The following is a 23,584-nucleotide window of genomic DNA, read 5'->3' as shown; positions in this document are numbered from 1 at the left end:
ACTCAGCGTATGTTCACAATGGTTCACGCATTGTTCCACCCTTATATTCACAGTCTTGTTAGGTACCCCCACTTTGCACTCCCTCTTTCTCTTTAACATTTGGCTTCTTTAATTATCCCCCTTTATTCCTTCACCTTCTCCACACCTTGCAATTCCACTGATGTTTTTAATTTTTCACTTTTTCTATAGAAGTGCCTTGTGGTGATTCTATGCCTACTCAGGCTGTGGCCCCCTTTGGCTATCTCCTTTGAGCTGCCCACCACAGCTTCCGGTTGGAGGTGTATATGGATGGCTTGCAGCATCCACCTACCATACGATCAGTGCACTTACCTGAGTGAGTAAGCATGTACTAAGTGTGGGATACCTGTTTACCCCACCCTTTTTCATGCTTTTTTAATTTAATTTATTTTACCTTACGTCTGAATATCATATTATTCCTTTAATATAGATTTAACACGTGCTTTGCTCCTGATGAGTGCTATAAAGGCCACGAAACGTGCGTAGAGCTATCATATGCCATGCTTCTATCAAATACATTCAGATTCTAACGTTACTATATATTACCCTAATTGGTGCACAAAGACCTTGATCCTGCAGGCATTATGCTACATATGCTTTTATCTAATCTTGGGCCTAAAGTGTCAATATTTTGTGTGGCTACCATTATTTTCCAGCACTGCCTTAACCCTCTTGGGCATGGAGTTCACCAGGACTTCACATGTTGCCACTGGAGTCCTCTTCCACTCCTCCATAATGAGAGCTGGTGGATGTTATCAACATTGCGCTCATCCACCTTCTATTTGAGGATGCCCAACAGATGCTCAATAAGGTTTAGGTCTGGAGACATGCTTGGCCAGTCCACCACCTTTACCCCACCTCAGCTTCTATAGCAAGGCAGTGGTCATCTTGGAGGTGTGTTTGGGGTCGTTATGTTGAAATAATGCCCTGCAGCCCAGTCTTCGAAAGGAGGGGATCATGCTCTGCTTCAGTATGTCACAGTACATGTTGGCATTCATGATTCACTCAATGAACTGTAGCTCCCATGTCCTGACAGCACTCATGCAGCCCCAGACCATGACACTCCCACCACCATGGTTGACTGTAGGCAAGACACACTTGTCTTTGCACTCCTCGCCTGGTTGCCGCCACACACGATTGACACCATCTGAACCAAATAGGTTCTCATCAGACCACAGAACATGGTTCCAGTAATCCATGTCCTTAGTCTGCTTGTCTTCAAACTGTTTACGGGCTTTCTTGGGCATCATCTTTAGAAGAGGCTTCCTTCTGGGATGACAACCATGCAGACCACTTTGATGCAGTGTGCAGCGTCTGGTCTGAGCAATGACAGACTGACCCCCAACCCTTTCAACCTCTGCCACAATGCTGGCAGCACTCATATGTCTTTTTCCCAAAGACAACCTCTGGATATAATGCTGAGCACATGCACTCAACTTCTTTGGTCAACCATGGCGAGGCCTGTTCTGAGTGGATCCTGTCCTGTTAAACCGCTGTATGTTCTTGGCCACCATGATGCAGATCGGATTCAGGGTCTTGGCAATCTTCTTATAGCCTAGGCAATCTTTATTTAGAGCACCAATTCTTTTTTTTCAGATCCTCAGAGAGTTCTTTGCTATGAGGTGCCATGTTGAACTTCCAGTGACCAGTATGAGAGAGGGAGAGCAATAGACCAAATTTAACACACCTGCTCCCCAATCACACCTGAGACCTTGTAACATTAACAAGTCACATGACAACAGAAAGTGAAAATGGTTAATTGTGCCCAATCTGGACATTTTCACTTAGGGGTGTACTCACTTTTGTTGCCAGCAGTTTAGACATTAATTAATGCATGTTGAGTTATTTTGAGGGGACAGCACATTTACACTGTTATACAAGCTGTACGCTCACTACTTTACATTGTAGCAAGTGTAATTTATTCAGTGTTGTCATATGAAAAGATATAAAAAAATATTTACAAAAATGTGAAGGGTGTACTCACTTTTGTGAGATACTGTATGTGTGTGTATATATATATATATATATATATATATATATATAAACAATATTGAGTTGGCCCACCCTTTGCAGCTATAACATCATTAACTCTTCTCTGCAGGCTTAGAAGGTTTAGAAGTGTGTCTATGGGAATGTTTGACCATTCTTCCATTTGATTTCGATTTGATATATTACAATTGAAGCTTATTGTATAATTTACCCATTGGTTTAACACAGTATTTGTTTACCCCATATATTTATTTATGCACTAGGGCACTTTAATTGTAGTTTAATTTTAGTTCATGTTGGAGCGCAACATCAATTATTTATTTTTTTCCTATGTTTATTGTATGAACTAAGAGACATAGTACATATACATATTCTTATTTAATAGTTATCAACTAACACTGCACTTAACAATTTAATTTTCAGACCCCGCTCTCTCTCTTTTTCTAGTCCAAAAAAATCTTAAATTATTATTTATTTATTTTTTATTTTATATATATTTACTTAAAATTATGGAATTTATGTATAACAACATTGTATTACTCATGCTGGAAGAATGTCTCACCATCTTAGTCAAAACATTCAATTATTTCATGTAATCTTACAGGCAAATCTGCATATATTTATTTAATTTTGATTTGCACCATTTTGGTCGTAGTTGATAGATTATATCAAATTGGAGAACTTACAGTATATGAATTTTGTTAACTGTCTATTATTTCTGTGTTCTCATGGATACATCTATATAATTACCTATATATCCCTGTGAAAAGAGTATATTAAGGGTTAATTGATCACTAAGACAACTCCCCGCCTTTTCGACTTGTGCAATTAGGGGTTAGTTAACCATATGGATAATTCTGTATTCCTTGAGTTCATGAAATATGGGAAATTGGGTTAATGAGTATGTGAAGCGATCGTTAACAAAGAGCCGGCCACACACATAGCACTTTCATACTGCCTATTTCACTTCCCCATCCAAACCGACCCTATTTAAATCCATCCACTACCTTAAGGGGAAGGTTTTGGTGAAGGAAATTTTCATCTCTTAACTGCACCCCAGCATCAGCCTCCACTATTCCCAGGCACATATGGGGTCCACGGGACAGAGTGTACTGTGCAGGATACCAAGCACAGAATTGGGTAGGAGCTCCAAGAACTGCTGACACATCTTTACAACTCTGAAGTGGTCTCATTCTCTAACTATGCTGAATATCAATAATTTTACATGTAAGTGTGCTTTTTTATTGATGAATACATTTATATCCGTATACTAACAAGGATCCCGCGCTGCTGTTTATTCTTTGTTGTTTGGGTTTCTTAGATCTCCCACATCTATTTGGCAAGCTACAGGACTCCTGTGTTTTAGAATTGACCTGTGTCCAACAACACGCCAGTGCCTTTGACTGACTGTTGGAGAAAATGGACTTTGTAGTGCGTGTATTTGGTTTGTGGATTTTATTGCAGCTTAGCTAATAATGATTTCTATGCAAGGGAGAAAAGGTCCATCATCCTAGGACACTAGAAAAACCTGTGGAATTATTTTTGTGTTGTCTTTTGTATTAATAAATTGTTGTTGAATTTTTTGTGCTTGTTTACATATCTTTTTTGTATTTGTCTAAATTGTACCGAGATAGTCCGCTTGCTTCTTTGTAGGTTTTGGTTGGGGTCCAGACTCCCAAACCTTTATTCCATTCAATTCAGATGATAGTACATATGGTAACATCTGTTATGTATTTTATTGTACATTGTGAGGCTACTTATCTGTTTAACCCTAGTACACTAGCAAAAACTGAGGACTTACTGGGTGGGTGTTAAAGGGAGGCGCTCAGCAAGCATATCCTTGAAAGCTTTGCAGTGTGCCATCCCCCAAAGGTACAACCCTGTAACCCAGGGTCTATAAATACTTTGCTTGTGTCTTGTACTGTACAATTAAGATACAAATGTTTTATTTAATGATACACATTAATAATATCTGTAGGCCCAGGTTCACTTATGGTAATATGATATTTTCCATCTAGCGATAACTTCAAATTTATATTCACAATAGTTGCATTCGATTTACTGGATGAGGTACTATAAAACATCATATTTTAGTGTCCTCCTTATTTAGTGAATTTTTTAGTTTTAATAATGTGATTTTAGAGAAACATTAACTCATATAAAGAAGTACATAAAACCTCACCCTCAATACATAGCAGTGCTCGGAGGTCTCTGCTCAGGAGTTCAAATTTCCGTTCCAGATCTTGCTCCTCTGTGCTAAAATTCAAAAATGTATGGTTACAGTAGGCTGGCAGATGTAAATTTTATTTTATAGACTACTCAATGTGATGTTCAATTTAAGATTAGTCACAGGAATTAAACAGTACTTACAGTAATTGCAGTTCATCTTGCCTCCTGATTAAATCATTTTTCTTATTCACCAATGTGAACCATTCCTGGATAAGGGTCTCTTCTGCTTCCTTGTCAGAGCCTAGGAATTAAGGAGATGAAAGTGTTTCAAATGTGAGTTGGGGAAGGGTAATCCTGTGTTACATAGTTGGTAAGGTTGAATAAAGACACCAGTCCATCCAATTCAAGTCACCATTCAAATATTTGCATATCGCTATCTCAATCCCCTCTTAAGTGTCACTTCTCCAGGAAGAATATGTTTAATATTTGCAGCTGTTCCTCATAAGCGAGGTCCTCCAACCCCCTTATTAGCTTGATGTGGGTGTTCTTTTCCTGATTTACTACTGTAAGATTTGTAATTGGGACTAAAAGTGATCCCGAATGTTAAATTAGTATCATGTAAATCAGGGTCCTGCAGTCAGAGGAGGCAGGTGACGCAGAGCAAAAAAAATATAATTTAGCTTCCAGGGTCGTAGCTCGGCGATCTGGGACCCCAAATTTGAGGGGGGGGGGGGTAGGTAGCTGAAGTCCTATCCCACCACTGGTCAAAATGTGGGACTCCTGTCACCTATGGTTCCAGGGCTACAGGGCTCCTTGCATAGCCTGTCAGAAGCTACATATGATTTAACTGTACTTCTGTCTCGGTCTGATTTCATGGTTTCTGACTGTCAGAAACCATGAACCAGACCGAGACAGAAGTACAATTAAATTACACTTGTTTATTAATAAAAAGGTAAATAGAGTAAGCGTAGTCAAAGCATAGCCAGAGTCCAATAACCGGATCGAGTAGTCAGCCAGGCCAGAGTTCAATAACCATATCGGGCAATCGGCCAGGCGAGAAATCAGGAATCCAAGTGGAGCAACAGCAAGCAGGATAAGGAGCCAGAAGGGATGTCAGCATGCCAGTTTTTAAACAGGAACGCAGGAGATGGTTTCTTGTGATGTGACCAATGCGAAGGCAGAGATGAAGTGAGCTGGACAGCCTTAAGTAGGCAGGTCAGACGAGCAGGAACAGCTGGGTAACTGTGGAGAGAGATGAGAGCTGAGCAGCCAGCCCAGAGAAGGAAGGGCTAAGCCAGCCCTGACAGTACCCTCTCTTCAATGACCCCTCCCTCTCGGAGGGTGACCGGGCTTGAGGGGAAAACGCCTATGGAAATCACGGAGGAGGACAGGGGCATGTACGTCAGAGGATGAAACCCAGGAGCGTTCCTCCAGACCGTACCCCTTCCAATGCACTAAGCACTGTATGCGCCCACGGAACCTACGGGAATCAACAATGGATTGTACCTCATACTCCTCATGGTTCTCAACCTGTATAGGGTGAGGACATGGCACCGAGGTGATAAATTGGTTGCAGGCCAACGGTTTCAATAAGGAGACATGAAACACATTTGAGATGCGCATACTAGGAGGCAGGTCCAACGCGTAAGCTACTGGGTTAATCATATGAAGGATACGGAAAGCCCAATAAACCGAGTTGCAAACTTCAGTGAGGGAACAGAAGTCAGAGGTTGCGAGATAACAGTCAGACCCTGTCCCCAACCTGGTAGGAAGGCGCAAACAGGCGTCTGCGGTCAGCATTGAGTCTGTACCTATCATTAGCATGACGCAAAGCCTCCTGGACTTGTACCCAAGTGGAATTGCTCCAAGGACTGATTGGCTCGCTCTGCGGCCCCATTAGACTGTGGGTGAAAAAGCAAGCTGAATTCCCTACTGTATACAAAAGGCTCGCCAGAACCAGGAGACAAACCGACTGCCCCTGTCTGAGACAATCACCTTTAGTAGCCCAGGTAAGCGAAAGATCTCCCAAGCAAAAATGGAAGCCAGTACCTTAGAAGTAGGCAACATCTTAAGTGGAATACAATGACACATCTTTTAGAACCGATCAACCACCATAAGGATAACAGTGTTGCCTTGGGAGCCTGGCAACTCCACAATGAAATCCATAGACAGGTGGGTATAGGGCCTCTCTCCATTGAGTATGGGTTGTAGGAGGCCCACTGGAAGGTGTAGTGGAGTCTTACTCTGAGCACACACGGAACAGGCAGCTACAAAGGCAGTTACATCAGCTCGTAGACTAGGCCACTAGAATTGTTGGGAAATGGTCCAAATGAGTTGATTCTTCCCAGGATGGCCAGCTGCCTTGGGAGAATGGTAAGTCTGGAGCATGGCAGTACAGAGACTCTCTGGGACAAAGCAGCGGTTAGAAGGTTTCTCAGGAGGAGCATGAACCTGAGCAGCAAGAATTTTGTCACCCAAAGGAGAAGTAAGACTGGTGCGAACCGTAGCCAAGATACGATCAGGAGGAATCACAGGAACCGACTTGGAAGTGGAGGAAAATTGTCACGACAAGGCATCAGCCCTTACATTCTTAGTACCGGATAAGAATGAGACAATATAATTAAAACTCAACAAGAAAAGAGCCCATTGCACCCTGCACTGGGAGAGAGGCGCTTAGCCTCAGACAAGAATGTGAGATTCTTATGGTCAGTAAGAATGAGAACCGGCACAGTGGTACCTTTAAGGAGATGTCTCCATTCTTTCAGGGCTAAAATGATCGCCAACAGCTCTCTGTCACCAATCTCATAATTGCACTCAGCAGGGGACAATTTCTTGGAAAAGTAGCCGCACGGATGCATAGTGCTCTCAGAGTTAGGACCTTGAGACAGAAGGGCGCCAACTCCAGTCTCAGAAGCACCAACTTCTAGGATAAAAGGCAATGTAGGATCAGGATGTGCCAACACAAATGTAGAAACAAAGGCAGCCTTGAGAGTCTCAAAGGCCTTAATGGACTCCGGAAAACAACTCTGTGGGTTACCTTCCATTCTGGTCATCTCATTCAAGGGCTTGACCAAAGACAAGAAGTTACAAATAAACTTCCGATAGTAGTTAGCAAAGCCTAGGAAATGCTGCAGAGGACGTAAACCCATGGGTCGAGGCCACTGTAAGTATACACCAGGTTGCTCTTTACTCCCTCTAGTGGAGGAAACCAGGTAAGACATGCAACTACTCTTATGAAGATCCATAATATACAATTTATATAGGATTAACTTCTCTTACCTGTCCGCGCCGCAGGAACTGCGGAAAACAGACAGTTTCCAATCTTCACCCATCACGGCGGGTAGCGTTGTGCCAACCTTCTGGATTTTTTGGGTTCCTTCTCAGAGGAACCTCTTACCTGGACCTGTAAAAGACTCAGCCAGAACTTTCATGCCACTGTTTTAATAGTACACCAAATCTGGTTTTCCCAGAGTCCAGTCTTCCAAGGGAGAGGACTTGCAGGCAAAACCTTGTTTCTTCGGATGACAAGGCCCGGGTACCATATCATCTTGGGAGTCAAATATCGGCCCGAGATATGGATCCGGTTATTATAGCCCTTAGGCCCCTGCAGGAACCTGCATAGAGTTTTCTTCATAGCACATGTTTTACGTGACCAACCACCATAGACACTGGCGAAAAAACTGAGGTACCTCCCATGTGGGAGGGGTTAGATAGGGGATGAATTCTCCTTAATTGGGGGTTAGCCAGTGTCTAACCATCTAACCCACTATGTAATGAAGGCTCTGTGTCCCGTATTTAAATGACCAGATGTTGCAGCCCTATCTTTCAACAAGAAAATCCATTTTTTGGTACAAAAAAATCACAATTTACTTTTTTTATTTGGCCCTTTTAAATTATTTTATAATCTACCAAAAGTCAACAGAAACACCCACCACCTTCATAAAGTATATTGAAGACATTGTCACTTCCCTGATCTACCAAGATTCCCCCCCTGAAAGCATTCGCTCAGATTCTGGCAGCAGACTACATGAGCGTCATTTTCCAGACCACATTCCACCATCAGGATCCGGAAGACGATGCCAAAAAAAATGTAGGGTGTGCACCAAAAGAGGAATTAGGAAAGACACCAGCTTTCATTGTCCCGACTGTCCCTCCCAACCTGGTCTTTACATCAGACAATGCTTCAGACGATATCACACTCTGGAAAACTATTAGCCCCTATTTCTAATACTGCCATTTCCCGATTTTCAATTTCCGTCAACAATGTTTCCCTGCTTCAACCAACCGTATCATTGTCTTCCATGTGAACTGACCCTGGCCTGTTTCTTGACTATGCCTCTGCCTACCGTCTGCATTGTTTATCCGACATGTTTCGGCCTTTCAAGTGAACTGACCCTGGACTGTATCGACTATGCCTACCATCTATTTCCGCCTTTTACCTGCACTGACCTCTGCCTGTTGACCATGTTTTTGCCTGCCCCTTGGATTGATCTTTTACCCTGCTATACAGGGGTCTCACATGTGAGGGGCTTCAGAATAGTGTTCGGAGTTCAGTAAACCAGTTTTGTTTTTTTGTGTTCCCAGAACAGGGTCTGGTTGTCCGGAGGCTTCAAAGCGATTTGGGTGGGAGAAGCCTCTACCCATGTCCCCATTCTTTCCTCACCGATGCCCTAAGCTTGATGATCCTGCCTGCTCCCTGGACAAATACTCTGGCTGTGCTGACCATACCTCTGCCTGCTGCATGTACTATGGACAGGATTCCTGCCTGCTGCATGGACGATCCTTTGATCATTTTGCTTCTATTGACCACATTCCTGCCTGCTATCTGGACCAATGCATTGGCTGTGCTGACAACATCTCTACCTGACTATTCATGCCTGCTGCCTGATTTGCTGTCGCTGTCCATGTTCCTGCCTGCTGCCTGGACCGATGCTCTCCTCTGTGGACCACTGCACTACTAAACCGGAGGTAATCTTTTCTTTACCCTTTGCTCAGTAGAATGTATTTTGGTTTGTAATTGGTATGTAAAGTACATGCTATGTGTTAGAAATATGAAGGGCCTTCAACAATGTGTAATTTATGTCCCTAGAACACCTGACGGTGCTACTTAGATGTTGGGCCTCTGTATGTGGCCAGGCTGTGTAAAAGTTTCACACATGTGGTATTGTCATACTCGGGAGGAGTAGCAGAATGCATTTTGGGGTGTCAGTTTTGTTATGTACATGCTATGTGTTGGAAATATCTTATAAATGGACAACTTTGTATAAAAAAAATGCGTTTTCATTTTTTTCCCACATATTCCAAAAACATTGGGAAAAAAATGAACCATTCAAAAGCCTCATTATGTCTCATAGATTATACGTTGGGGTATTAGCTTTCCAAAAATGGGGTCATTTAGTGGGCGTTTCTATTGTCCTGGTGCTCCAGGGCCTTCAAAAGTGTAATAGGTGGTTGAGAAATGAGATGTGTAATTTATGCATGTAGAATGCCTGACGGTGCTACTTGGATGTTAGACCTCTGTATGTGGCCAGGCTGTGTAAAAGTCTCACATATGTAGTATCGCCATACTCGGGAGGAGTAGCAGAATGTATTTTGGGGTGTCATTGCAAGTATGCATATGCTGTGTGAGAGAAATAACTTATTATGCCAATTTTGTGCAAAAAAAATTAATTATAATTTTCCCAAGAATTGTGGGAAAAAATGACAACTTCCCAAAACTCACCATGCTTCTTACTAAATACCTTGGAATGTCTGCTTTCCAAAAAGGGGTAATTTGGGGGGTATTTCTACTTTCCTGGCTTGTTAGGGTCTCAAGAAATGAAATAGGCCTTCAGTGCATCAGGTGGGATCAGATGTGATAATTTTTCAATGATTTGCACCATAACTTTCACAGAGACCAAATAATACACAATTTGGGTTATTTTTACTAAAGATATGTAGCAGTATACATTTTGACCCAAATTTAGAAAGAAAAATGTTTTATTTGCAAAATTTTACAATAGAAACTAAAAAAAAGTTTTTTTTTCAAAAATTTCTCTTTTTTTCGCTTATATTGCAAAAAATAAAAACTCAGCGGTGAAAGAAAGCTCTGTTTGTGAGAAAAAAAATGAAACAAAATTTAGTTTGGGTGGAGTGCAGCATGACTGAGAAATTGTCATTAAAAGTATGAGAGCGCTGAAAGCTAAAAATTGGTCTGGTAAGGAAGGTGTATAAAAGCCCTGTATTGAAGTGGTTAAAGATCCAACTAATAAGAAGCTGGAAACTTTATTGAAAGCCTCCATTTCCATGGCTGGCGCTGTGGTACAACCTACATTCGTAACTGTGGGGTTGTATCAGTTCCTCAAGGAACAACTTAAGCCAGTGCTGGCGAACCTTGGCACCCCAGATGTTTTGGAACTACATTTCCCATGGTGCTCATGCACTCTGCAGTGTAGTTGAGCATCATGGGAAATGTAGTTCTAAAACATCTGGAGTGCCAGGGTTCGCCACCACTGAGTTAAGCAAATGCTTAGCCTCCTTCCCAGTGAGGAAGTGGAGAATTATGCAGACCTTCCTCAGGTTCTGCGCTTCATGATTGATGCAATTTTGGATTCCGTCCAACAAGCATAGTTTCATAGTTAGTAAGGTTGAATAAAGACACCAGTCCATCCAGTTCAACCTGAGTGAGTGTCTACCCCTATTCCCGTACATTGCACACTCACATTGGTCCCTACCATCAAGGAGCCCACAATCCAAGGTCCCCACTCATATACTAAGGCCAATCTTGGACAGAAGCCAATTAACTTACCTGCATGTCTTTGGAGTGTGGGAGGAAACCGGAGTACCCGGAGGAAACCCACGCAGGCACAGGGAGAACATGCAAACTCCAGGCAGGTAGTGTCGTGGTTGGGATTTGAACCAGCAACCCTTTTTACTGCTAGGTGAGAGTGCTAACCACTACACCACTGTGCCGCCCAGTAGCATCTCGTCTATCTCTCCTGTTGGTACACATGCGAAGGTCCCCGTGGCTCAAAAATTGGGCAACTGAGCTGTCGTGTAAAAAGTATTTGACTGGATTCCCGTTTAAAGGGGAATGCTTATTTAGGGATGACTTGGATAAATTCATCCAAAAGATTACTGGGGGTAAATCTACATATGCCAATCAAAAAGAATAAATGTCCACCATTTAGGCGTTCACTTTCTCCATCCCCTAGAGCATCAAGCTCTAAGCAATGGTGACGGCCTTCCCAACCTTCCTCTAGAGGAAAGGCCCAAAGTCACGCCCAGGGGCAGAAAAATACTTGGGGGCAAAAGTCCGCCAAGCAGAGCCCCAAAGCTTCTTTGTGGATGGGCGCCATCACTCGGCCAAGTGGGGGGAAGGCTGCTGCAGTTTGCAGAAGCCTGGCAGGAAGAAATTCAGGACAGGTGGGAAATCTCCTCAATAGCTATGGGTTCCAGGAGATTCCGCCATCTCTCTTCCTAAGGTCAAGGGTCTCTAAAGATCCAGTAAAGCGAAGACCACTACATCTGGCCTTAGATCACTTACTATCCCAGGGGGTGATAGTAGAAGTGGACCCAAAAGAACAGGGTTCAGGGTTTTACTCGAATCTCTTCACCGTTTCAAAACCAAATGGAGACGTCAGACCCATCCTGGATCTAAAGGATCTGAATCAGTTTCTACACATTCGGTCCTTCCGAATGCAGTCAATATGTTCTTACAAGGAGGAGAGTTTATGGCATCAATAGATATCAAGGATGCATATCTTCATGTGCCGATATTTCCCGCTCACCAAAAATACCAAATAAAAAGGTTCATGGTAGATCAGTGCCATTTTCAATTTGTGGCCCTGCCTTTCGGTCTCGCTACAGCTCCTTGAGTTTTCACAAAGATTCTAGACTTCTCTCTTGGCAAACCTAAGAGCTCAGAGCATAACCGTGATAGCTTATCTAGACGATTTGCTACTCAGAGAGCAGACAGTAGCCCACATGATCCACAGTGTTCTCAAAACAGTAGAACACCTGGAAAGCCTAGGTTGGATTATAAACCTAGAAAAATCACCCCTGCAACCTGCTACAAGGTTGGAATATCTGGGCATGATCATAGACACCGCTCAGGGAAAGGTGTTTCTACCAGGGCCAAAGGTCATGGCCATAAAGGTTCTGGTTCACCTAGTGTTGAGCAGAAGGAGTTCCTCCATTCGGCTATGTATGAGACTGTTAGGGAAAATGGTTGCCTCCTTGGAGGCCATTCCATTCGCCCAGTTTCATTCAAGGCCTTTGCAGAAATGTATCCTGGCGGCTTGAAACAAGAAGCCCCAAGCCTTGGATCTTCCTATGTGTTTATCTTCAGGGATACGCAAGAGTCTCATTTGGTGGTTAAAGACCAAAAATCTACTGAAAGGCAAAACTTATCTTAAACTTCCATGGAAAATCGAAACTACGGATGCCAGCCTGACAGGTTGGGGAGCAGTGCTGGAAGAGGTATGCACGCAGGGAAGATGGCCCGCGACTGAAAAACTCCTGCTCATAAATATTCAGGAAATTCTGGCAATTTACATGGCCCTCGTGGATTGGTCTTACAGACTGCAGGGTCACCCTGTTCGAATACAGTCGGACAATGCCATGGCTGTGGCCTATATCAATCACCAAGGTGGCACCAAAAGTCTGGATGCACAGAGAGAGGTGAATCACATACTTGCTAGGGCAGAAAGGCATGTTCCTTGCCTTTCTGCAGTCTTCATCCCAGGAGTGGAAAATTGGCAAGCAGATTTTCTAAGCTGCCAACAATTATGCCCAGGAGAATGGGCTCTACACCCCAAAATATTTCAGACCATATGTCACAAATGGGGTACTCCGGATGTAGCTCTGTTTGCGTCCAGATTCAACAGGAAGCTGGACAAGTTTGTGTCGAGAACGAAAGACGTACTTACTCAGGGGTCAGATTCTCTGACAATTCCCTGGGATCGGTACAATCTAATTTATGCCTTCCCACCGCCTCCACTTCTGCCGCTGTGCCTGGGAAGAGTCAAGAGGGAAACAAAGTTGGTTCTGTTAGTAGCCCCGGCTTGGCCCAGACGACCTTGGCATGCAGAGATCATGAAGATGGCAGTAGGCAGGCCTTGGGTCCTTCCTCTCCGGCATGATCTACTCTCGCAGGGTCCAATGTACCGTCCTGCTTTACACAGTCTGAACTTGGCGGTTTGGCAGCTGAGACCCACATTCTGAAAGACCGTGGACTCTTGGAGTCAGTCCTTTCTACTCTGGTCAAAGCCAGAAAGCCGGCCTCCAGGCTTATTTACTACAAAATCTGGAAGGCATATGTTTCCTGGTGTGAACCCAGGGGATGGCATTCTAGAAAGTATGTCGATAGCAGGATCTTGGCTTTCCTCCAGTCAGACATAGAAATGAATTTGGCCTTAAGCACAACAAGTCCAGATATCAGCTTTGTCAGTGTTTTTCCAGAAGCCACTTGCATCACATTCACTTGTCCAGGCTTTTATTCAGGGAGCCATGTGGTTAAATCCGCCAGTCAAACCTCTGGTGTGCCCGTGGGATTTGAATTTGGTTCTGTCTGCATTACAGGGACAACCGTTTGAACCATTACACCAGGCTTCTTTAGTTCTTTTGTAGCTATATCCTTGGCTAGCAGCTCTTTCAAGCAAGGAACCTTATTTGATTATTCACAAGGACCGAGTAGTGATGCGCCCTAATAGGGCCTTCCTACCTAAGGTGGTTTCAGGATTCCATTTGAATCAAGATGTAATCCTACCATCCTTTTTTCCAGATCCGCAGTTCGCGGAACTCTAGATGTGGTAAGAGCAATCAGTATTTATCTGCAGGCAACCGCTCAGATAAGAAAGACCGATTGTTTATTTTGCCAGAAGGCCCTAAAAGAGGCCAGGCAGCTTCAAAGTCCACTCTCTCTAGATGGATTAGACAAGTTATTCTTCAGGCCTATGGTATAAAGGGGAAGGCCCCTCCTTTTCAAGTGAAAGTGCTTCTTGGGCAGTGCATCACCAGGCCTCTTTGGCTCACATTTGTAAGGCTGCGACTTGGTCATCAGTCCATACATTCACCAGATTTTATCAGGTGGATGTAAGAGGGCAAGAGGATACCGCCTTCAGGCGCAGTGTACTGCAGGCTGCAGTTTAGTTCCTCTGGACCGTGGCGGTCTATAATCCTGATCTGTGTCTCCCTCCCCTCAAACTGAGCATTGCTTTGGGACATCCCACTATGTAATGAAGGCTCTGTGTCCCGTGATGTATGATCAAAAAAATAGGATTTTTAAATACAGCTTACCTGTGAAATCATTTTCTTGAGAGTACATCATAGGACACAGAGCTCCCACCCTTCTTTGGTTTTACGTGGTTTCCTATTGCTTTGCTACAAAACTGAGGTACCTTCCATATGGGAGGGGATATATAGGGGAGGAATTCTCCTTAATTGGGGGTTAGCCAGTGTCCAATCACGGAAGGAGCCTATCTAACACACTATGTAATGAAGGGTCTGTGTCCCGTTATGTACTCTCAAGAAAAGGATTTTACAATCATTTAAAAATCCTATTTTTTTTGCTAGCTTTTTTACCCAGAACCTCCAAATATTAAATACATTGTTTTAGCAGACACCCTAGGGCAGTGATGGTGAACATTGGCACCCCAGATGTTTTGGAACTACATTTCCCATGATGCTCAACTACACTGCAGAGTGCATGGACATCATGGGAAATGTAGTTACAAAACATCTGGGGTGCCAAGGTTCTCCCTCACTGCCCTAGGGAATAAAATGGTGGTTGTTGCAACTTTTTATGTTACACGGTATTTGCGCAGCAATTTTCCAAACGCTTTCACTAAAGTTAGCCTGATTTTTTTGTATAATGTGAAAAATTATGTTATGCTAAGTAAACAGATACCTAACATGTCATTCTTTAAAATTGCGCACACTTGTGAAATGGCGCCAAACTTCAGTACTTAAAAATCTCCATAGGCAACGCTTTAAAAATGTTTGCAGGTTACATGTTTAGAGTTACAGAAGAGGTCTAGTGCTAGAACTATTGCTCAATAGTATTGTAACCCTTTAGCTTTGTTTTTACTGAGGGCAGAAAGTATCATCAGTACTTCAACCAACAGTATGTGTCATTACCTGACTAAATGCAATTGTGTAGCATTAAGAAAAAGGAATTAAAGTAATGATATGTAATAAAATACCATTTTCCATTAGAATTCGAAGATCCTTTTCTACTACTGCAGCTCTTGCATCAATAACTTTTTGTTGATCCTCCAAAGTTGCAAGCTCAGACATCACATACTGGCTTGTGTCTTTAAGAAGCTGAGAATTAAAATATATGACATATGGATTTAGGATATGGTAATGGTAATATGAAAGTACATTTAATTGTCTAAGGATAACCATTCAAATAACATGAAGTTTAATATGCATAATTTCAATTGCATGACTCTTAATTAAAACAATTTTTTTTTTTTTTTTACCTACAAGTATAGAATAGCTAAACAATGTCATGTATTACAGCCAAAGAAATCAAGAAGAATCTTGGTGTCCTGATAGAACAGATAATAATAGCATGCAATGCCAAGCTGTAGTTTCTAAAGCAAGCAAAATACTTTCTTGTATTATAGGAGGTATAGACACCAAAGGGGGACATAGTTTTGCCCCTGTACAAAGCATTAGTAAGACCCCAACTAAAACATGCAGTTCAGTTTTGGGCACCACTTCACACAAGGTTATTGGAACTGGAGAAAATGCATTTACTGTATATTATATTTCAAGAGTATGCTTGCCGTATCTTTCTGCATCAATTAGGCAATGGTATACAAATTATATGTAAAGCCTGCAAAAAGAGCACTGGGTGTAGGACCATAGGTTAAAGCTGGAATGTGTTTTTTTTTTTTTTTGGAGATCTCCTATTAAGACACCCAGTGCAATCTATTAAGGAGGAAGGAGAGAATACCAAATAATTTCTGGCCCAACAGCCCCAGTAACCAGTGCATCACATGTATGCCTGGCAGTATCAGTGTATAGTAGACATGTGCATTAGTTTTCGTCCGAATGCATTTTTGTCAGAATTTCAGGTATTTTCGTTTTCGTTTTGACAAACGATAACGAAAGTGCAGTATCCGAAAAACAAAAAATCTGACATAAATAAATGCTTTATTTTCGTTTTTGTTGTTACAACAGTTCGATATAGAATAGGAGATTTGACGTGACTCTGACAATAACAATCTGTGTCTATTGAGCCTGTGGTCGAATGTGCCTAACCTTACCTCTATTAGTCCAAGATTATATAGAGAAAATATTTGACAGAGAGAAAAGATTCTAAAGTGCTAATTTTAAAGGCGAATATGCAAGTTACTGTCCTAAAAAGGGTCTGGGGACCTGGGTCCTGCCCCAGGGGACATGTATCAATGCAAAAAAAAGTTTTAAAAATGGAAACCTGCGTTACATCAAAGGGGGGCGGGGTCAGGTGACGGGTGGCCCCGCCCTCCGCATATAATAAACGTCAGGCCTCCGGGATCCCACAGTGTCTCCTCATATGAGACAGAAGATGGATGGATTCACTGCGCTCGATCAGATCAACCATCGCTGGACCCCAGAGAGATTATCATCCCTCGCTTGGATAGCAAGCGTGGATTACCACCGCTGGAATCTTTTTTTTTTTTTTTTTTTTTTAATAAAGGACTTTTTCAAAAGTGTGTTTGTCTTATTTAACAATTTTTTACACTTTCTTTGTGAAATGGTAGGGGTACTTTTGTACTCCCTTACCATTTCAAACGGGGGGCGGGATCTGGGGGTCCCCTTGTTAAAGGGGGCTTCCAGCTTCTGATAAGCCCCCACCCACAGACCCCCACAACCACCGGCCAGGGTTGTGGGGATGAGGTCCTTGTCCCCATCAACATGGGGACATGGTGCTTTGGGGGGGACCCCAAAGCATCCTCCCAATGTTGAGGGCATGTGGCCTGGTATGGTTCAGGAGGGGGGGTGCTCTCTCGCCCCCCCCTCTTTTCCTGCGCCCTGCCAGGTTGCGTGCTTGGATAAAGGGTCTGGTATGGATTTTTTTTAATTTGACGCGGGGTTCCCCTTAATATCCATAACAGACCTGAAGGGCCTGGTAATTGAATTTGCGGGAACCCCACACTTTTTTTTTTTTTATCAATGACTTTCAGTGAGTGTTCTCTGTATTACGGGAGCTGACAATTCATTATAGCCGTGAGTGATTTTAAATGACTTTTTTTCCTGCAGAAATGACACTTTGTGCAGAGACAGTTCTAAGCACGGGAAACATGCGCCCCTTCACAGGCATACTATAGACACCCCCCAAATTTAAAGGAATATTACACTTTTATTGTTTCACTTTAATCATTATTAAAATCACTGCTCCCAAAAAAACTGCAGTTTTTAAAACTTTTTTTTGCATTGATCCATGTCCCCTGGGGCAGGACCCAGGTCCCCAAACACTTTTTAGGACAGTAACTTGCATATTAGCCTTTACACTTAGCACTTTAGATTTTGAACGTTGGAGTCCCATAGACTTTAATAGGGTTCTAAAGTTCACATGAAGTATGCTATATAGAGTTTAGCAGCTCCGTCAAATCTTCTTTATATATTCGACAGACAACATAAGCCTTCAAAGACAGATTTGACCGTAATTCATGTGGATTTTTGGGTGAATGCAATTTTTGAACGAAGAACAAAATAAATAAAAACGAATTTCGGAAGTAAGTAAATAAATACATTTTTTGGACGAAAACGAAATTCCAAAACGAAATATTTCACTCTGCACATGTCTAGTGTATAGTGTATAGTACAACTGTATAACTGTGTGTTGCCTTGCCATAACTGTTTTTAAAGGGATCAAAGCGCAGGACCGCAATAGACTAATACACCAGTTTTTCTTTACCTGCACCTACAGAGTGCTTTTGCATTTAATGACCAACACTGAAGAAAAATTCTGGGGGAGTGAACTATTTGGCCTCAAAGCTTTGGTTGTTCCTATAAAATAGGAAATAAAGGATATGGCTCTTTTGTTTTTTTCAGACTAGATGCTTTGGTGAATTTTTGATATACGCAATCAGCAAAAAGTTTATATAATTATCTATCGGACTAGTAGCTATAGTTAGAGACAATAAGGGCCACAGGTGGCAGCATTCCTTCTGGGGTGGTAAAGATTAACAGAGAGTACCCAGACATTTGGCCACCTGCCTGGAGTTTGCATATTCTCCCTGTGCCTGCATGGGTTTCCTCCAGGTACTCTGGTTTCCTCCCACAATCCAAAGACATGCAGGTATGGTAATTGGCTTCTGTCCAAAATTGGCCCTAGTATATGAATGGGGACCTTGGGTTGTGGGCTCCTTGAGGGTAGGGACTGATGTGAGTGTACAGTGTACAGGGATAGGGACAATTGTAGACACTCACTTAGATTGAACTGGATGGACTGGTGTCTTTATTCAACATAACTAACTATGAAACTATGACACTGTATAGCCCTCCTTTAATGACACTGACTTAACCTAGGGTGGTGTTATACAATATGACTAGAAAGAAGGATGAGGAGCAGTCTCAACAAGAGAATGCTGGTTCGCAAGCAACACGCCCGGCAAAGGAAAAAAGGAACCAAGTTGCAGCAGCAGCTAAACTGGAGCTGTTTGCTCACACCCCAGGCCAGTCACCTGCTAAAGGGTTTCAGCAACAACAACCAAAGGCCCAAAGTGGGTCTGCTGTGGATAGAAAGAGCCATGGCCAAGTGTCGACGACAGTCACAAAAACTATGGGTAATAGGAGACCAGAGGGTGAGACTTTGGTACATACTGCAGCATTGGTTCCCGACCTTATCCCTCCCTTACAGGTGGATCCAACATTGAAAGACTATTACTTGCTGTTAATGCGTGTAAGAATTCATTAGGTAATGTATGTGAACAACTAGGGGGAATTAAGGAGGAGTTACTTCTAATGGGACAGGAATTACGGAGGACTGTGCAAAGGACAACTGCCCTAGAGGAGAGATTAAGCCTACTTGAAGATGATTTATTTCCCTTAAAACAGGTCAAAACAATGCGAGAACAACTAGGACTTCAAGCATTAAAAATTGATGAAATGGAAAATAGGTCACGTAGGTGTAATGTGCGGGTGGTGGGTCTCCCAGAACAGAGTGAAGGCCCTTATCCCATAGCGTTCCTAGAGAGTTGGTTTAAAGAAATATTTGGGAAGGATGCTTTTTCACCTCTATTTGCAACAGAGAGAGCTCATTTAGAGCCTCACGACCAGGAGGTCACCCTCGTTCAATCCTTTTGAAGCTTTTTAACTATAGAGATAAAGAGACCCTCTTAAGGAAAGCTAAATACTTAAGGAACATTCTTTATAATGGAACCAGGATATCACTGTACCCAGATTACTCTCCAAAAACTTAGAGAAGAGTTTGTACTAATTAAACGCTCTTTACAGAAGCACAAAATTACATACGCTTTATTGTATCCAGTGTGCCTGCGAATAACAGCATTTGGGGAACTCAGTTTTTCAATATACCTGCAGAAGCGGGGGGAAATGACTGAAGGATAATGAAAAGAACTTATAGACTGATGATTATGAGTGGAGGGGACTATGAGGTTGGGGGGGCGAGGGTTTACCTTTTTTTTGCCCCTCCCCACCTCCCCCTCTTTTCCCAGGCTGACATGATGTATTCTCGATCTTCTTTTTTTTGCTATATATGCCATATGATACTTTGTGTGAATTGGAGCGGGGATTCATATGAAGGTAACGTGTATTATGTATGAGGAGAGGATATTATTGGTTAAGATGCTCGGGATGTATCTGATTTTGGTGGGTGGGGGAGTGAGTGGAATGAAAAGGAAGGGAGAATAATATGATTTTGTATAACACCAGATAGGCACGAGTGGGATGAGATGGGAAACAAGGTACGGTCACGCACAAAGCCCTTGGGGCAAGCTTTGACAGGCATGGGGTGGAGGGTGGGTGGTGGGGATTGGGGGGAGGGGTGGAAGGGTAGAGGGGGGCATGGGGTAGGAGGAGAGTGGAAGCGCACTACAGTCACCAACATGTATACACAGGAGCATGATAAAAGTTCAAAATTAGCACGCTGTTGAACGATCACACTGTACTGGGACACTAATATAAGAGAAATAGGCAGGTGTACACAACAATTTGAGATTTATGATAAAGATCACATTTATAGCGGGGCGTGGCCTAGGTGGTCATGTGAGCGGACGTCTTTCTGTGCAGCTCCGACATCTCCCACTACAATCCTGCTCCATCCTGGGTTAATCCCTCACTATATGCCGAATGAAAGACGCCGCCTGTACCGGAGGACTCCCCCGCTTCCTTGGAAGGTGATATCGGCGGATGGGCAAACGCAGAAGGCAGCCGCCGGCGCGAATGTATGTGCACACTTGCTCGGGCCAAGATGGCCGCCGGACCACCGCCGCGGAGCCCTGTGATTCTCCGGCCTCCACGCCGGATCTCTTTGGGGAAGCCTCTCCGCCATACTCCCCGGGACAGCTGGACCCTCCGATCCTGGTGTCACAGATCTCGGCGGGGGAGGAGGCGGAGGAGAACGAACGAGGGCCTATGCTTGCTGAGGTGCTGCAGACCATTAAGGTAAACCATGCTGCTCTTATGGGGACTGTGGCTGAAATCAAAAGTGACTTTACACTACTGAGGCAGGATGTTCAGAAAATACGTGGAAGGGTGGATGAGACTGAGAAACGTATTAGTGACTTGGAAGACTCAGTTAACCCCTTATTGTCTAAACTCAATACTGTGGGGGGTAAAATAGTCTCCCTAGAAGACAAGGTGGGCGACCTTGAGAACCACCTCAGACGCAATAACCTGAGGCTGGTGGGCCTTCCTGAGCGGGTGGAGGGGTCTGACCCAGTGGCCTTTTTGGAAAGTTGGTTGGAGCAGGAGTTTGGCCGTGACACACTGTCCCCTTGCTTTGTGATAGAACGGGCTCACAGAGTCCCGGGCAGACCTCTCCCAGCAGGCAATCCGCCACGCACCATGGTTATCAGGTTGCTGAACTACAGGGACAGAGACGCTATATTGCGGGCGGCCAGAATAAAAGGCAGTCTGAAGATCAACAATGCTACAGTGTCACTGTACCCAGATTATTCGGTGGCTGTTCGCAACCAAAGGGCACAATTTCAGTCTGTTAAACAAAAGTTGAGAGAACATGCAGTGAAGTACTCTATGATATTCCTGGGTACCCTGCGCATTGTCCATCAAGAGAAGGTTCTTTTCTTCCAGTCACCCAAGAACGTCATCGCATGGTGGGAGTCCCTACCCTAACCCCCTCGAGATCCTGCCTGAAGGATGTTGGCCTGGACGGTTGACATCTCTGTTTTCTTTTGCCCTCCTCATCTCCCCCCCATCTTTGAATCTACCTCTGGTCAGTGCGGCAGGTCTCTGCTGCTCTTGTTGAAACATGATGGGATCGACAATGTTTATTTTTTGTTGCGGGACACTTTTACTCCTCCATTTTTTGGATAAGTATCTGGGAGCTGCTCTAGGAGAACGATGTTGAGCCACTCAGTGGTGAAGTTGACTTGTTGCGGTTAATCACATGGATATCAGGCCATGTGCCCCATGCATGGCCCTAGTTTTGGGTGCAAGCCCGCTCCATTTCCGTGGGAGCAGGGCAGGGTTGTTGCTGCTTATTGGCAGCTCTTTATTTGTTGTCTATTGTATGGTTGAGGCGTGTGAGGTGGATGGATGGATGTGTGTGTGTCACATTGTCCCACTGGAGGTGCTGTGGCTCTGGCTGCTTGGCGGGGGACTGTCCTGGGGCTCCTGGACAAGCTGCGCCCGCTTTTTCCCACTTGTGCGATATTACCAACCCCCCCATGGCTGAGGTAAACATATGCTCATGGAATGTGCGGGGACTGAATTCCAAATTTAAACGTGCATTGGTGTTTGAGCGGATCAAACGATTGCACCCGCATATTCTCTGTCTACAGGAGACTCATCTGGTGGGCTCAAAAATCCTTGCGTTAAAAAAGTGTTGGGTGGCTCAAAACTTTCACTCCATGTACTCTAATTATGCTCGTGGGGTGGCCATCTTAATTCGCAAAGGGCTACACTTTGAGTGCCACCAGGTGGTCTCGGACCCCAGGGGTCAGTTTTTGGTGTTACTCGCTACGGTGCAGAGAACGCCTGTCATCCTGGTCACAATCTATGTTCCTCCGCCAGCCACAGCCACGGTATTCTCAGACTTGAGCGTTAAGTTATCACTGTTACCTGTTTGCCCTACGTTTATTGTGGGGGATTTTAACTCAGTGCTACGGCCCGATTTGGATAGACTGAAACCTCACGTGAATGAGTCCAGGATGTTTAGTAAATGGTGTGAGGCGTATGGATATGTAGATATTTGGCGTTGGAAGTTCCCGGGGGAAAAGGTATTCTCCTGTCAATCCAAAACCTATGGTTCTCTGTCCAGGCTGGACTATGCACTGGCCACCGGGGACTTTCTGCCGGTTGTCAGGGCAATTAAATATGTCTCTCAAACAGTGTCGGATCACTCACTACTACAGGTTACTCTTACCCTGGGACATTGTCCTTCATTTAGGGTGTGGAAACTTAGCCCCTTGTGGGTGTCCACACCGGGGATACAAGAGGCCATCCCATCGGATATGACAGACTATTGGTCCACTAACATGGACACCACAGCAGCGGGCCCCACGTGGGACGCCTTTAAGGCGGTTTTGCGTGGATCGTACATATCCCGCATTAAGCATCATAGACGAGCAGGGAGGGCCCAACAAATGGAACTTGAACGTTCCCTTGAGGAGGCTAGACGTAGGCATACGCTAAACCCGACAGAGACTACCCGAGGTGAGCTGACGAATGCCCATAAGATGTTGCAGTTACATCTTGTAGACACGACTAAAATACAACAACTACATTTGACAGCAAAACTACATGAACACGGGGAGAAGAACGGGAGGCTGCTAGCCTTTCTTGCCCATATGGACTATTTGGATAGTTCCATCTCTGCCATACAACTGCCCGATGGCTCCACTACCGAGGATCCTGTAGCTATAAATCAGGAATTTACCTCATACTACAGTAGACTATATGACGATCCGGCGCCCCCCTCGGAGGCTACATTTAGGGGTTTCTTCTCGTCGTTGGTGTTCCCTGGCCTGGAGGACGCTCAGCGGGACCTCCTGGAACAGGAAATCACTCTTGAGGAGGTGGAAACAGCGATAGGTTCCCTACCGCCATCGAAGGCTCCTGGCCTGGATGGTATCCCTTCGGCATGGTATCAGGCCTACATTGAATTGATAGCTCCTAAACTACTCCTCACTTACCGAGCGTCCCTGAACGTGGGATCTCTTCCTGATTCCATGAATGAGGCTCTGATAGTGGTTTTGCCCAAGCCAGGCAAAAACAAACTGTTATGCGA

At 43.9% G+C, this 23,584-nt stretch overlaps 1 protein-coding gene across 6 annotated transcripts in view; it reads right to left on the bottom strand.

The window, feature by feature from the left end:
* Nucleotides 1–23,584, bottom strand: part of EHBP1L1 (EH domain binding protein 1 like 1) — a 1,032,390-nt gene that overhangs the window by 56,044 nt on the left and 952,762 nt on the right. For all 6 annotated transcript variants that reach the window (XM_077456900.1, XM_077456917.1, XM_077456908.1 and 3 more), the window contains 3 exons: nucleotides 15,360–15,480; nucleotides 4,378–4,477; nucleotides 4,190–4,263 (listed from right to left, as the gene is read on the bottom strand). In XM_077456900.1, the coding sequence (XP_077313026.1) occupies nucleotides 4,190–4,263; nucleotides 4,378–4,477; nucleotides 15,360–15,480 (295 nt within the window). The remainder of the gene's footprint in view (nucleotides 1–4,189; nucleotides 4,264–4,377; nucleotides 4,478–15,359; nucleotides 15,481–23,584) is intronic.

The sequence above is a fragment of the Lithobates pipiens genome, unplaced genomic scaffold, assembly GCF_037356315.1.
Source record: "Lithobates pipiens isolate NorthernLeopardFrog02 unplaced genomic scaffold, aLitPip1_a1.2 Scaffold_10, whole genome shotgun sequence".
In the NCBI taxonomy this organism is placed as follows: domain Eukaryota; kingdom Metazoa; phylum Chordata; class Amphibia; order Anura; family Ranidae; genus Lithobates; species Lithobates pipiens.
The sequence above is the reverse complement of the archived record's forward strand: the minus strand, read 5'-3'. Positions and strand labels throughout refer to the sequence as shown.